Genomic DNA, 15,736 nt, shown 5'->3' with positions numbered 1-15,736 from the left:
TAATGAAAAATGCAAAGATTCTTGTATTTATATTTCAGATTTGACTTTGGACTGGATGAAAAGTATCAGGTAAAATGTGTATTTTATACCACAAATCTGAATAAGTGTCTTCCCACATCAGTTTATATTTCTTGAATGAAGCCTTGACAGTGAGTTATCGCATAGTACATATCAGTGTCATGAATTAGCCATAAGCAATTAAGGCTGCACTCCATAAAGGCCCACACTTGAAAAGAAATCTGCACACACACAAATTACCATGCTTCATAGGCATGATCTAGAGAACCACACAAACTGTTTTTTTCAAGGGAGCACAGAGGTAATATACCGTACCTTTTGAACTGTTTTGCAGCCTAGCACAAGATTACACAATTTTGTGAACTTCTCTCCACAGTGCACCACACAGATTTTGGCTGAAGGAATGTTTATGCCCATGGTTGTAGGTATATGAAAGTTCGTGGTATGTGGTTCAAATAGTACTCTTGTTGCATAGGTGTCTATACTTGCTGTATTTACCTGCAGACAAGTGTATAGTGTGACAAACGGTTAAACATCTTGAAGTATTACATTAATCTCTTTATAATTAAGGCAGTACTGTTTAGGAAATGTGTGAAGAATATTTTTTCAGCGAAATGCCACTAATATACGCCTTCTAATGTAAATTTACAAGTACGCTTCATTATCCTGGATAACCACTCTGTTCGAAGACCAGAAACACTTTGTAGTCTCAGGAGCTTCAGTTAAAAGGTCTGTTGAAACAATACAAAGTTGTGCCTCTCAGTATATATATATATATATATATATATATATATATATATATATATATATATATATATATATATATATATATTCTGCACAGCTGACTTCCATCTATTAGTGTGTATTACAGCTCATCCCCGCAAAATAGATTCTAGTGGCCAGAAGCACTTGACTTAACAGTGTAACTAATCAGCATGTCCAAGCACGTGTTTGTCGCTGCTGACCCGGAAGTGGCCTGAAAACGGGGCTGGAGGGGCTGGGTGAGTTGGGTTTGGCTCATGTGTGCTCTGCTGATGTGCACAGGGGTCAGGAGCGGAACCCCTGCACAAAATGGTCACCACCTGCACTCTCATGGGTCAGCATAGGACCACCATATCCTGGTACTGTATCCATTTTCCCTTCTCCTTTCAGTACTGTCCCATTCCACCTGATAAATTTTGACATGACAATTTCTCTTCATCTCTCTCTCCCCCCCTTTCCTTCCATTGCTCAGCACATTCTTGGAAAGCCATATGAAACCTCTCCCTTTTTATATTTGGAGGGCTTTGGAAAGTTACCCGACCTCTCCATTATGTTGAAGCACTCTTCTGCTATTAAAAGCATGGTATGGTCAAAACCTAACACTTTGTGAATGGAACAGTGGGCAGTCTGCCTGCTTTGTATATTTAGAGCATACTGTATGCTTTAATGACATCCTTAGGAGGAGGACTCAGTTTCTGTAATAAGCCTGGTGTAAGAAGCACTATAACACTCAGACTAATATCAAATGAAATCATTTCACAAGAAATGGCCCATATATATGAGTAGAAAATTATACAAAGAGCCCTCATGAGATCTGTGCCAGAGCTTTAACTTCAATATTTTCCTTGCATTACAAATGTTCCTGACATCTTGAGTGTTGGTTTCCAAAAGTTTTCATATGAAATATTTATTTTATGTAGTGCTTACCACCTAACATTCTTATGTATATGTTTTCTCTTGCTCTCTGCAGGTGTCTGAGCCTTTCTTTCTCTTGTTATAGTCATCTTGTGTTTGAACTAGACAACAAAGCAATTTCTTTCAGGCTCAAATTGCTCTTTAACCAAGGAGGCCATTCTAGCAATTATTGCAGGAGAGACTTTGTTACTGTAGCTCCTGCTAGATACTTTGTGGTCATTAATTCCCACCTGTCCTATGACACTGAGTGATCTGCTGACACTCAATCTTTCTTTTACTACCTACAAAAAATGTTTTAAACTCACAGCATTTTGCCCTCTGACATCAAGGTTTTACCCATAGTCTTATAATTTCCTGGGTTGATTAAAGTGCAACACTTTTTCTGTGGTTTCTGAGTAAACTATGATTGAAAGCATAATTAGTTCAGAATACAGCTGTTCCCGTTTCAATTTACGTGTGCCCTTTTGTCCATATTCCTGGCGCTGCATACATCAAAAAGGAAGATAATTTATTTTAAGGTTTTGCCAATGGTATGCCTTACATATCAACTTTGTGAATAGCGGGTTAGCAATTCCAGCATGTTACTGAAATAGTTTCTCTGTGCCTGTTACTGTTGAATAGTGCATTAGTAGCTTATAGTGAAACTGCTAAATCCTTGATATACTTAGGTACAGTATTCTAGAGATTGCACCCCATGGAGGATAACAGCTTGGAAAGCTGTGTGTGTGTATCTGAAGAAGTGTGCATGCACACGAAAGCTCATACCAAGAACTAACTTAGTTGGTCTTTAAGGTGCTACTGGAAGGTTTTTTTTAATTAAAAACAAGAACAGCCAAGAAGTCAGTTTTGACTAAAGAAAAAACAACCACAATAAAACCACCATCTCTATAGGCTTCTGTTTTTCATTATAGTTGAATTTTTGCGTTTACGGTAAATATGAAAGTAATTTTCCTATCCCAACACTGGAATTAGCTGCACAATCATTTAAAGCTTTTTCTGTCTTTCCTAAAATTTTAAATATCTCCACAAATGGATATAGGGATACTGGATAGGTGGAGAGCTAATTAATGTTTTTCTCTTGACAACTGTGCTTCTGTTATTGTGTTAATGTGTTTTGCTTCAGTTGTCATCTAATTTCCATATATAAGTTTTAGAAGTTTCTTCTATATTCAATTGATGCATTTGACACCCAGAAATAAGCACTTTGTTTTCTCATAGGAACGCATTAAATGGAAATAACACAAGAGAATCTTGATAAGTCTTAATGTGACTGTGAGCCAGCAATGTGATGAGGCTACAAAGGAGGCAAAAGCTATTCCACAGTGAGATGTGAGAACTTCCAGTAGGGTTAGGGAGACATATTCTATAAGAAATGGGTGATGTGTATTTCTCTTCATGTTTCTGGCACATATCTATTATATTGCCTATTATCCAAAATAATAACAGAAGCAGCCTGTCTTGTGGGGTGGAGCTGCAATGCTAGCTTCCTGGCAGGTGTGTCACTGCCTCTTACCAAGAGGGAAAGAGCGAGGTGTGATGTGCGGTGCAGCTGAAGTAGTTGGGTAAAACTAATACTCCTGTTGTTGCACTTGCACTACACTGATCTTCCCTTCGCCTCGCCCTCTACTTCAAGGTCAGCAGTGGCAGCACACCTGCCAGAAAGCTAGTGTTGTGATTCTGTCCCATCAGAACCACCTCTGTGTTTTGAATACAGTGGTACCTTGGATTAAGAACGCTGCAAACCTGGAAGCAGGTGTTTTGGTTTGTGAATTTTGCCTTGGAAGCAGAACATGTTCCACTTTCTGTTGAGTGTGTTCCACTTGTAAATTGAGTCCCCCGCTGCTATGGGAAAGCACGCTTTGGTTTAAGAACGCTTTGGTTTAAGAACGGACTTCCGGAACGGTTTAAGTTCATAAGCCAAGGTACCACTGTATCTAGACTGGGTCTGGCGGATACCATATTGGGATGGTACCAGATTGCACATTTGACACCCATCTTTCATAATGAATGAAACTTAAGGATATATGGGGAAACTAATATCATAACAATTTACAGATGGATGATCAATGACCATATAATTCTGTATGAACAACCAACCCTCTCATGAAAGGTTTTCACTCAGTAGGTTGGGTTTTTTATATATTTTCAAGTCAGATATATTGTAAATTCAGCCATCCTTATAATGTTTAAGCGTTTGATTCTTGTATAACAAATCTCAACACCCAGAAACTGATTAATAGGATATACCATTTGTTACCCAAACACAAATAGCCCAAATCTCTTTAAAGAAGAAATGTAATGATGATTTTAATTTTCCAGTTCAGAACAAGAGTGGTCATATTTAACAACATTCCTTCAAATGATGTTATTCACTGATTGCACGTTTAACTGTTTGCTGTCTGTATATTGTATTTTACTGTTTTATTGTGAAGTAACCCACCATGGGACTTTCTGTGAAGGAATGGTAACAAATATTCTTAATAAAGACATTTAAAGGGTCTAAAAAAAATACTTAACAAATCACATTTTACTCCATACAGGTTGAAATTTACCATACGGAATTTACTCTGGTAGTTCTGATTTATGTTGGAGATGCTGGACTCCAAAAGCAGACTACATACAACATCGTCTGGACTTGCCTAAACAAACAATTCTGGAATGACATTATAGCCAAAATTCATCAGTTCACAGTCTACCAGTACCAGCTACCAGAAAACTGCAAAGTAAATCTTTATTATCTAAAACTTGAATTAAATGATGTTAATTAGTTATTTTACTCTCTTATTCTCATTGTTTGTGTTACTTGTTTTGTATCAATGTTTTGTAATTCTTTAATTATGCGAAATATGTAATGAATGAAATGAGAGATTAAGAAGAAAGCCTAAGTGGTAGTTTACATTTGGAATGTCTTGCTGGAAGGATAGTTGTGCTTTTAAGCAATGAGGACAAGTTGCTTCTGTGATTTTTTTTCAGCTCCTCATAACCCACATTAAAATTCTTCTAGAACTTTTGACCAAACTAATCTCCCTGAAAGTTAATTTGAATCCTGGTTTTTGAATTGTAGCATCTTAAGTTAGTGTATTTTATAAATTCTGTTGAATGCTTGTACTATGGTGAGAATTCATATCTGGTGTATTTCTGATCCCTTAAACTAGGACCCGCTGCACAACCATAAAACTGCTATGTTGCAAGATGTCATTAGAAAGACTCTTCGACTTCTTGGATATACTATTCAGTATGGGTGCATAGCACATTGTGCCTTTGAATACATTGGAGGAATTGTTGTGGTGAGTTAACAAAGGCTATCAAATAAACAATAAAATTACCACGTCAATTTTCAGTTTCTTAGCTTTCACACTCCAGTCTTCTGTTTTAATAAAGAAGTATTTGAAGTATACTCATCTAGACTTTATAACTTGAACCTTTAAAGCTTTCTTTAAACTGAGCAGGGAGCTCATGATTCTGACCCTGGTGGGTTTTCACCACCTATTAACACCTTTTTTTATTTTCCCAGGTTTTAGATTAGTTTTAGCTATGGAGTTAGGCAGTTGTGCTCACAGAATTTGTTGACTGGTTTTATAGAATTGCTTTTGCCTAGTTATTTCATGGACTTGTAGTACCCCACACTAGGATTGTTTGAATGAAGAGTTGGCTAAAAATAAGTAACTAAAATAAATGATGCTCCTCTATTTAACTTCAGCTCCCGGAAACTATTGGTACATGGCTATTTTCATAGGTTTAGGGCTGAGTAAGCAAGAGAATGTAACTCAGGAATTATTCTCTGGCTCATTATTTAATCTGAGCCATAGAAGAATGTGTAGGTTTGTAACGCTTACCTCTTTGATCTCCCAAAACTAATACTAAACTTCACTGACATCTCAGGTGAGAATTCAGGGCCCAGTGGAACCAGAATCTATAGAGAGAGACATCAAACTTATAGAAATCAAGGGGACAGGTTTACATATGAAAATCAGCCTGGTGCACTCCAGATATTTGGAGTACAACTCACATCTGTATGGCCTTCCAGGTGGGGACTTCTAGGAAGCTGCAGTCCAAATATCTGAGGGGCACCAGGTTGGTGAAAGCTGAGCTGTTTTATATTTACCAGATTGGTCTAAAGATACTGTAATTTATTTATTTAAAATACTGCATGTGATGACATACTTCTCAAATAGTAATTGTCCTCTTTATTTTTGTTTTTAGTGTTCAGGACCTTCAATGGAGCCTACCATTCAAAATTCTGATATTGTGTTTTCTGAGAACCTTACCCTCCAGTTTTATAGCATTCAGAAGTATGTTGCTCCAATTTTCCATAGTTCTGTTTGTACAGATACTCGCTTTCTGATTATGCTTATCTTTATAATCATACTGCTGCTTTTATTGTTAATTTTGTAAATATTTTTCATAATCTCTTAAGTTACCTATTTTAAATTGGGAGAATAAATGGGTATCATTTTATGCCTTCTGGAAGCTTTCCTGATTTGGCATATTTTCGCATTAATTCAGAGACTGAGAATTCATTGTGGATTATCTTCACAGGTTTTCTTTATAGCCACCCTACTTTAGGATTGCTTATTTTTAGCTTATCTTGCCCTGTATTGTAATGGACAACTAGAGTATATCTCCAGGAAGCAAATTCACAGAGCAATTCTCTCCAGAAATGCCATAAATGCCATTTATTGTGTTATCCAAATGCTGCTTTATTAGTATTTTATAGAGCTGTGGATGTGTACACAGTGCTCAACGGTCATATAAAGGGCCAGGCCCTATGCATTAATCCTTATATTTGCAATCTAACACTTAATTGCTGCTGGATAACAATTTGAAAATAGGTTGTGGTGCAAGGGAGTGGGAAAGCATATTGTTAGCCAGTTTGCTGAATGCTTTAGAAAACGGGAGGCCAGCCTGTGTTATGGGTGTTGCGTTGTCACAAGGAGCCATAGTTTGTAGCACTTGATGCTAGTCACACACAGAAGAGGCTACAGGATTGGTTATGTATGACATAATAGGTGGGACAATGATTCTCCAACACTGCACTGCTCCCTGAATCGGTAGATAGAAGGCAATACCACTTCAAAGTGTAGGGGCAGGAAGGCGCCTGAACTAGAATGGCATTCCCTAATAATTCAGACTTGTCATTTGGCACTGTGTCCCAAACAGTTGGCCAGCACCAATTTGAAATGTGTACATCGTTGACTTCTTTCTGGATCCTGACATTTCCTCACAACCTTTTTCCTTAGAGGTGATATCATCATTGCGAAAAACCCAAGTGACCCCAAATCTAACATATGTAAAAGAGTAATTGGCTTGGAAGGAGATAAAGTCTGTACAAGCAGCCCTTCAGATTTTCTTAAGACCCACAGTTACGTAAGTAGCATTGCTTATCATTGTTTTTGAGAGCACTTTTAAAGCACCTTTTTGTTTTCATGGCTTTCAGCATTTCAGGTGGTAAACGTTCAGTTGCAGTGGGTTGTTTCCACTTCAGCACTTGTACAGTGACATTTGCTGAAAGGGTATTTCGCAGTTCCTTTTCCACACTCCAGCCCACCACACACATTCACACATTCCTTGAAGTTCCGTGGGACAAGTTATAAGAAGGCATCTTTGCTGAAGAACCAAAACATGTCAAAGTTAAGCATATCCACATTTCCCAAAGACTGACCGGATATTTCTGGGTTGAGCCCAAGATCTATTCTTAAGCATGACCCTTTAGGCAGGGAACGACAGTTGTAAAGTAGTCAACAACTTTTGGAGATTGACCTATGTTAGGTCAACTTTTTAGCCCCTGAATTTATTGTAACCTCAGAATGAATGGAGCAAAAATCCTCTTTGGTATATTATACGTTCCATATATAAATAAAATTCTAGTTCAGCGTGGCAAGTGGGTGCCATTTTTTAGTATGTGGTAACCATGGTTTCTATTTAAATGGTTTTCAGTTTTGGCTATATTAAAAAATTTACTACATGAATTTACCGTACTTTTCGGACCATAACACGCAGTTTTTTGCTCCTAGAAAGTAAGGGGAAATGCCTGTGCGTGTTAAGGAGCGAATGCACGGATCGGAGCCATGGCTGCCGTCAGTCAAGCAAAGCGGGAGCTGCTTACACACTCTACGAGGCTCTCGCTTTGCTTGCTTTAAAGCGACCTGGAGCCGGGGAGGAGGGAGGGAAGAAGAGCCATGGCAGCAAAGCGGGCAGCAGCCGCTTACACGGGAGGAGGGACAGACGCTAGCAAAGGCCCGTGAGCTCTCTAAACAGAGCAATGAGGCTGCAGAGGGACAGCAGGAAAGATAAAATTTAAGCAACCAGCAGCAAAATAAAACCAACCTCGAGCTCTGAGCCACGCAGTGAAAACCAGGAAGTTAAAGAAAAAAGGCTGGGGATGAGGGAGGGGGGAAAACTTCGCAAATCCCCGCGTCTCAGTCTCAGCTGATCCGCTGGGAGGGAGCAGCTTTTTTTCAGGCAGGATAGATTCGAGCATTGTCTGGGTCCTAGTGCCCCTACCACTTTTTTGTGCTCCATTCTATTGCTGCTGGTGGCTGCTTATCACTCAGGCTGCAAGGAGGAGCACTTTTACACAGCTAATGGTGAATCCCCTGCAATCCAAGTCCTCCTCACTTGCTCAAATCTATTCTGCCTCAAAACAAGGAGTGGAAGGAAAAGGCTGCAAACTGTTAAATGGAAAAAACCCCAGGCACAGGGCAAGTACCTTAAGTATACCTTTAAAGCAACAGTGCTCTTTCCCTCCCTCCTCCTGCTCAGCTCACCGAAAAGCTCCTTCTCCACGCGTGCTCCCTTGAGTGCTTTTCCTTCCCTCCCCACTTTAAACGTGGTTACAAAGCAAGGATCCACATGGATCCTCAGGATTTTTGCATTGGGCTACCCCAAACTCACCATCAGATCACATGTCTGTGGCCACAGCATGAACCATAAAAATCATGCACCCACTGTTTCGTTCAGAATATTTTTTTCTTGTTTTCCTCCTCTAAAAACTACATGCGTGTTATGGTCAGATGCGTGTAATAGAGCGAAAAATATGGTATATAGCAAGTCCTTTCCTGAGGAATCCATTTTAAAAATTCAGATTGAATAAGTTCTGCTCTCATAATCTACTTTATCTTGCTTGATCCCTGGAGTGAAAAGAATAATGTCGTGTTTGACATGACACCCCTTTGTTATGGAGATAAACATGCAAGGCCCTAAGAAATGGAGGAGTATCACTATTAGTCTCAAATTCATTACAGGATTAGGCAGGATAAGATGTGCAGTGTTAATGTGGCAGGGTTAACACTGCTGTATCATTCAGTCACTAAAACTCACAATGTATACAGGATTAACACCAATATTGTATTAATTCTTTTCCTATTTAATTTACTGACAAAAGTACAGTGATTCCAGTGAATTCCATTTTAAAGCATTATGTGTTCGTGCTTGTTCGTGAATTCTGATGAAACAATTGAGGAAAGACAAATGGAAACTGAAGCTCCTTTCTGAAAATGCAATGAATATAAACTTTATCTGGTTTTGGCTTAGGAAATATGTCACCATGCCAACATTATACAGCTGTATGAGCAGCTTTGTGTTAAGATAGGACTGGGGGATTTGAAATAAAGCATGACTTTAAATGTTTCTTGCACTTAAATGGAATGGAACACCTTGAAATTTGAAAATACTAGGAAAGGTGAGGGACCAAGAACAGCTGTGACATCACATTTCACCTTGGAACTAAGGCAAAGCCTCACACATTTTCTGAAGTCTCCAATGTCTTTTCCATTGACTAGAATAAGAACATCAACAGCCACATAAAACTTTCATATGTTGGCATAAGCCTGCCAGATTTGACAGATAAACGCAGGGGGTTTTGTGCAAGAGGGGCTTTTAAAGTTTGTTTTTTTTAAAAAAAGGATGCCCTCCCTCAACCTGTGTTTTGTGGCCAATTTGCTGTGTTCTTTGTTGTGTGTTGTTTGACAATGTATGCTGTGTAACACAGAGTTAGAGAAGTGCTTGATATAAACTATGTAACCCTATATACTTGTAAAGCCCTCAATGACCCAGTTTAATGATTTGTAACAGCATTCTAAAACAAAATGTGTTTCAGTTATTCACTTCAATTAACATCAGAATTAGCGTTTCTTTAGAAAATGTATTGACAACAAAACTTGGGGTTTTGTTCATAATTGTATTATGTGCATTTATCGCAGTTCAAATTTAGAACTATATATATATCAAATAATGAATACTGTATTGTTGCATTTGCTTGTGATTTAAAAATGTGCCTGTGTTACATTCTATTTACCATATGTTCAGTTGGTGCTGTTGCTATTTACAAACTGAAGAGGCAAGCAGGAAAATTGTAATAAACTAGGTTATATATCGCAAGGCACTGATATGCTCAGCCCTTGTGTCACTTCAACAGAAGAAGGGTCTAGTAATGTCACTTAATACAGATAGGACCTGTAAATAAGGAACCTGCTTTTTGCAAGTCGTAGTGATAAAAAGCTGAGATACAACTCCATTTCTCAGCAACACTCTACTGATAATCAATTACCACACACTGCTAATGCCCTGACAACAGCTGATGTGGAGAAAAATGTTTACTTTGTGCTAAAGTGAAGTTCACTGAGGAGATGACCTGCCCTGTTCATCCTGTGGCTATCTCTAAAACTAACACAGGCTGAAGATTGAGTGTCTTAATATCTGCAAATCTGAGAACAGGTTTTATTCAGCTCTTTGTTACATTCACCATTGTAGGCTCCTAGGCTTTAATCTTCAACATGTACAGTACAGTAGATACCTCCTTATTCAATAGGAGTTTCTCTGGAAGCAGTATTCTTAAGAGGTCTGTGAAGATTCTGAAGTGAGAAACAGGGCTGCTGTTTGGGGCATGGAGGTAACTGAGGGTGGTTCTTGTCAGGAAGGATTACTGCAAAATCAAAAGAATAAGCATTATTTTTTCACAAGCCATTTGTTAATTGTATGTTTACCTTGTAGATGTTGAGATAAGGGAGCACCAGTTCTACAGGTCTCCCCTTCAGCCTGCCTATAACTTTTTACCAGGCAATTATTGTTATTTTAAAATCAATTTTCTTTCAAGTCATACATTTCCCAATACATCAGAAAATAAGAAGAGCCCTGCTGGATCAGACTATACCTATGCCTATAGGAAGCCCGCAAACAACTCATTCAATGCATGATTGAGTTACTTAGAATTGTACAAAAGTACAATCCTTTTCAGTAGGATGGTGGTATCTCCATGTATCAAATAGGTGACATTGCAATGAGTTATGCTGCTATATTTTAAGTTCTTGTTTTTGTAATCTGTCCTCACAAAATTGCTCTCCCCCCCCATCCAATTTGTCTATCCAAATTGGCTTGTGTTATTTGATTTCTTTTTGGAAAATGCTGATTACAGCTGGCAACATGTGCACCCTAAAAGAATAGCCTTATTTCCAAGCATGCCTATGCCAAATTTGAATGGTTTGGCTTTCTTATCCATTCAGGGGGAATTGATTGGTTGCTTCAATATGGTGGCAATTCCTTTTCACTTTCATTTACATAGTAAAAGTACTTCACCCAGGTTCAAAGGATCCAAATTTTTTTCTTTCCCAGATCATCTACAAGGCCAGGTGGGGAATATGGAAAAGGAAAAGATTTTTAAAAATACAAGCATGAACTTGGTTATACAAGTTACGAAGGATTTTGGAGAGCTGGTAAAGAGAAGATTAATGGTTGAATTAGTCGGTATGGAAGGGATAATGTTAATAGCTTTATGGTTAGTGTCCCAAAGGCCTAATCTGTAAATAAAGTACAATGACCACAAAAGAGGCTGCCTATGCAGAGGTAACAATAAAAGAATAAGGAGCTGCTTCAGTGGTATATATAGACCTAAAGGATAGCAGTCTTAAAAGGGAGAGGAGAACAATACAATATACTGTTAAGTAATAATTAACAACGTTTGCCTTTAGACAGCAGTGAAAAGTTTCTATATTGCTTTAAACCTTCCATGTATGGGTCCAAATAACATCTAGGCAACAGTCAGTTTTACGGACTATCCCACCTGGACTCTAAGTTCTAGCTGCAATTTTGAACACAGTGGATGGAAGAAAACTAGATATTCCACTTTTAGGATTTTGTTAGCTCAGCTGTGCCAACTGAGTTTACTAGCACATTCATACACTTCCTAAATCAGCTCTTTCTAATTAAACACATACTGCACCCTCCAAAATGATTATAATATACCAAGAGTAATAAATGAGTAAATGATTTATTTAAAATCATACTACATAGAGGATTAAAGATGACAATTCAGGGAATAGGTTTTGTGATCAGTGAGCAGAACTTTTGATAAGCTTGAGCCATTAGCATCTAAGTCCCCCTGAAGTCATGTGGCTTATTCCTAGGTAAGTGCACCCTGTACACACACACTACGTATTGAAAACATACATTTACCACATACTTCACAACATAATGCCTCTTAATGCTACCAATTTGATTCTTTTACAGACAAGTGTAAAGACTAACTGATGTAATAAAAGTGACATGGTGGTGGTTTGCTAAACTTACGTGCATCTCCAGAGTAAATGTCATGTAGAAGTTCTGGGACCATTTAAAGAGTAAAATAAAATAATCTGTATTCCATGTGACCTGAGACATACAGGAAAATCTATTACTTTTGAGGTGTTTTTTTAAAATTATTACTTTAGTTTGTATATATCTTAATTATGTGCAATTTAACTAATCAAATATATAAATTTCATTAGTAGCCAGTAAATTTGTTATTGGATATGGCAGACTCTTTTATCGTGTTTCACTTTAATCAAGAAAGGTAACACCTGTGGTTTATTCACAAAAGCTTCTTTTGTCAGATGAATACCCACAGGCAATGAAGCAATTACATTTGTTCCTTGTACCACTTCGACCTCCCTAGGAATAGATGAGAACTTTTTGGCTTTCATTCTTTTGTCCAACAGCATGTCTAGCTTTTGTCATTGAAGGAAGCTGCTGAAATGTAAGGTAACAGAGAAACAAAATAAGATTCTTTTTAAACTCAGAGCTCTGATATCCTTGGTGGTGGAGTCCCTGCATCCTTCGCGGTGTTAAAATGCGTTGGACCACCCTTTGAAGAGGAAAGAGCGGTGAACACTTTTTGAAAGAAACAATAATTAGAAAGCAAATGTTTGATTTTCATACTTAAAATTAAAATGATAAGACATAAATCAGCAATAGTTCTTTGTGGAGCTTTGTAATTTTGGGTATATTCAGTAATTTAGAATATATGCCTAGGTTTTTCCTAGCGTTCTCCAAGGAGCATACAACAAAATACAAAACATTTAAAGTATCAAATTAAAACAAAAGAAAACAGTAAGGTAGTCACCAAGTGTATTGGTAGCAACAAAACATTGGTAGTCACTAAAACTTCCTAGGAAGGGCAGCAAGTTCCTTTCAGTGACTAAGATGGTCAGGAAGCCTTGGCAGCTAAGCCGTAAGTCCTTGTCTGTCATCTTTAGGATATGAAAATTTCTGCAATGTGTTGCTCCATGTGTTGACTCACCTGCTTATCAGCTTAGCTTCAGCTTCTAAGAAGGGTGATGTGGCAGTTGGAAGTAGCCCCAGCATGGGCTTCCACCACATGGTAAAGATCTTCTGACAGTACTGGAGCAAAACAGGAGAGGGTACTCCAGGAGTGGGCAACCTGCGGCCTATAGAAGTTGTTAAACCACAACTATAACTTCATCCTTGGTCTTTGGTCTTATTGGCTGGGGCTAATAGGAATTGAGAGTCCAATAACACTTGAAAGGCTCATAGGATAGCCTCCCCTGCTCTTAGGTTAATGTCAGAAGAGGTGTACAGAATAGCCAGTGGCTTTACATGCCTGGGCTACTAATAAATTATCAAGTGTGCCCATCACATAGTTTTCATCTCTCCCTAGAGAGGTCAAAGTGTCTCCTACGTGGTCGTAATCTAGAGATTATGTGATCTTGTACTTACAAATAGAGCTTTCTTTAGTAGCAGTTCCTAGATGACTTGGCTATGCAAGCTGCCATACTTTCCCCACCCAACTCTCCCATCTCTGCCCTGACCTTTGCATATAAAAAGTAGGGGCCACATTTGGGCAATCATATTGCGGCTTAATAATCCAGCCTTGCCAGTGAAAGCAAAGCAAGGTTTGTTGGGCAGCCCTCTAGGCTTCTGTCTGGCCACACCTGTCACAGACCACACCCCTTTTCAGCCCAGCTCTGTGGTCTCAATTTTCCCCCCCTAGTTGGAATGGGTCTTTGAATGTGATAATGCCTCTAGCTTGACTGAAGAGATGGAGGTGAGGGAGGAGCGCAGAAACTTCAGACTTTTGTGTGGTTGGAGGATAGCATGCTGTGCAAAGTCAGGTGTCACACCATGCCCACTTTTGCCTCTGCCACCACTTTAATGCACCCTGTTTGGAAGTTCGCCCATCACATTCCCCATCCCTGTTCTGGACCAAGACATGGAATCACAGAATTGTAGAGCTGGAAGGGACCTTGAGGCTCATCTAGTCTGCAATTGCAGGAATCTAAAGCATCCATGATGGTGGTTGTCTGTATCTTCATTACTAAGGATGGTATTCAACTAAGGTTTACTCATTAGACCAGGCATTGGCAAACTCTGCCCTCCAGATGTTTTGGGACAACAACTCTCATCCTCCCTAGCTAACAGGACCAGTGGTCAGGGATGATGGGAGTTGTAGTCCCAAAACATCTGGAGGGCTGAGTTTGGCTATGCCTGCATTAGACCCATTGGAATTAATGAACATTATGAAGTTAGGTCCATTTATTTCTGTGAGTCTACTCTGTATAAAACGTAGCTGAATATTTACCTAATTGTGACACAAAACCAATTGTTTTTAAGTGCATTGACTTTGGGCCTGCTTGACCTCAAAGGTTTTACTCAGTGTCCAGGAGACAGAACCTATTCAACTAAACAGATTTCCTGGTTCACACATTATCTTCTCATCGTGGTGAGAGAATGAGACTGAAACTTTCTTCTGCTCCCAGCTTGAATAGAATTCAGGGCCAAATATTGTCTGAACAAGCCCTTTGTCAATTCCAGGTATGTTAGTGTTGAAGTTAATAAGGCCACTCTTACTGCCTGGCTGTAAAAATGTGATAGAATAGAGTTAGGTAGTCATGGATTAAACATTCAGCTTATTATCTTTTCAAAAAGATTTAAGCAACCCAAAGGCTGGATCTAAGTGTGAGGAACATGTTGGCTGTGACAATTAAATAAATTTAGAGTGTAATCCTATGACTCTTTACTCAGAAGTAACTGTCTTCAGCAGGGCTTACCTGCTAGTAAGTGTGCTTCTCAAACTAAAAATATTTAGCTGTTTTATTATATGAATGTCAAAATCCTTGCATGGTGTATTTTGAGTTTTGTCCTGTATGTTCTGGATAGATGTGTACAATTCTGAAATGTTTTCTAGCTACTAATTCAGTTGTGCCATTGCTTCTCAGTTATCACAGAGCCAGTTTAAAGCTGGACCTATGGCATGCAATATAATAGCTCATGCACAGTCCATATAGACAGTAAAAGGTCTCTGTCATATGATAAGGTCACCATCATTAATTTTCAAATTATAAGGAGAGACTTGCCAGTTTGTGATGGTCATTATTGCAATATTATGTGTTGTGGATCCTGCCTGCACATAGGCTGAACTGTGATCTTAATTAGAACTTTGACAAGCCCTCTCTGATAAAATGATGAGATTATTCGTAATTGATGTCACAATCAATTACCATTTAGTTCATCACAAGCTTACTAACAGGTCTAGCCTTAGTGCTGGCCCCAGGATGTTGATGAGTGTGTGGCTGCCCTGTTCATGCTGTTACTGCGACAGCAGGGCAGATTTTCAGTCAACATCCTAATGACCTCTTTTGAAGTCTATTAAATTAATGACCCTGTCACATTGGCCTAACCTCTTACATCTTCATTTGGAAGGTTTTTTTGTGTTACAAACTAGTGTTTTTGGAGCACGTGAAAGAACAGATACTTCGGGGGGGGTTCTCTT

The 15,736-nt window shown here is 38.7% G+C and overlaps 1 protein-coding gene across 2 annotated transcripts in view; it reads left to right on the top strand.

Moving 5' to 3' along the window:
• The window catches only part of IMMP1L (inner mitochondrial membrane peptidase subunit 1), a 36,820-nt gene that overhangs the window by 17,995 nt on the left and 3,089 nt on the right, over nt 1–15,736 (top strand). The window contains exons 2-5 of one of the 2 annotated variants that reach the window (XM_081883329.1): nt 4,236–4,418; nt 4,851–4,982; nt 5,899–5,987; nt 6,936–7,062. In XM_081883329.1, coding sequence (XP_081739455.1) covers nt 4,878–4,982; nt 5,899–5,987; nt 6,936–7,062 — 321 coding nt within the window. In that variant the 5' untranslated portion in view covers nt 4,236–4,418; nt 4,851–4,877. The remainder of the gene's footprint in view (nt 1–4,235; nt 4,419–4,850; nt 4,983–5,898; nt 5,988–6,935; nt 7,063–15,736) is intronic. The other variant, XM_081883330.1, reaches the window with a different exon arrangement.

Source organism: Podarcis melisellensis (genome assembly GCF_964234715.1).
Source record: "Podarcis melisellensis genome assembly, chromosome: 1".
NCBI lineage: Eukaryota > Metazoa > Chordata > Lepidosauria > Squamata > Lacertidae > Podarcis > Podarcis melisellensis.
This window is presented reverse-complemented; position numbering and strand designations above follow the sequence as displayed.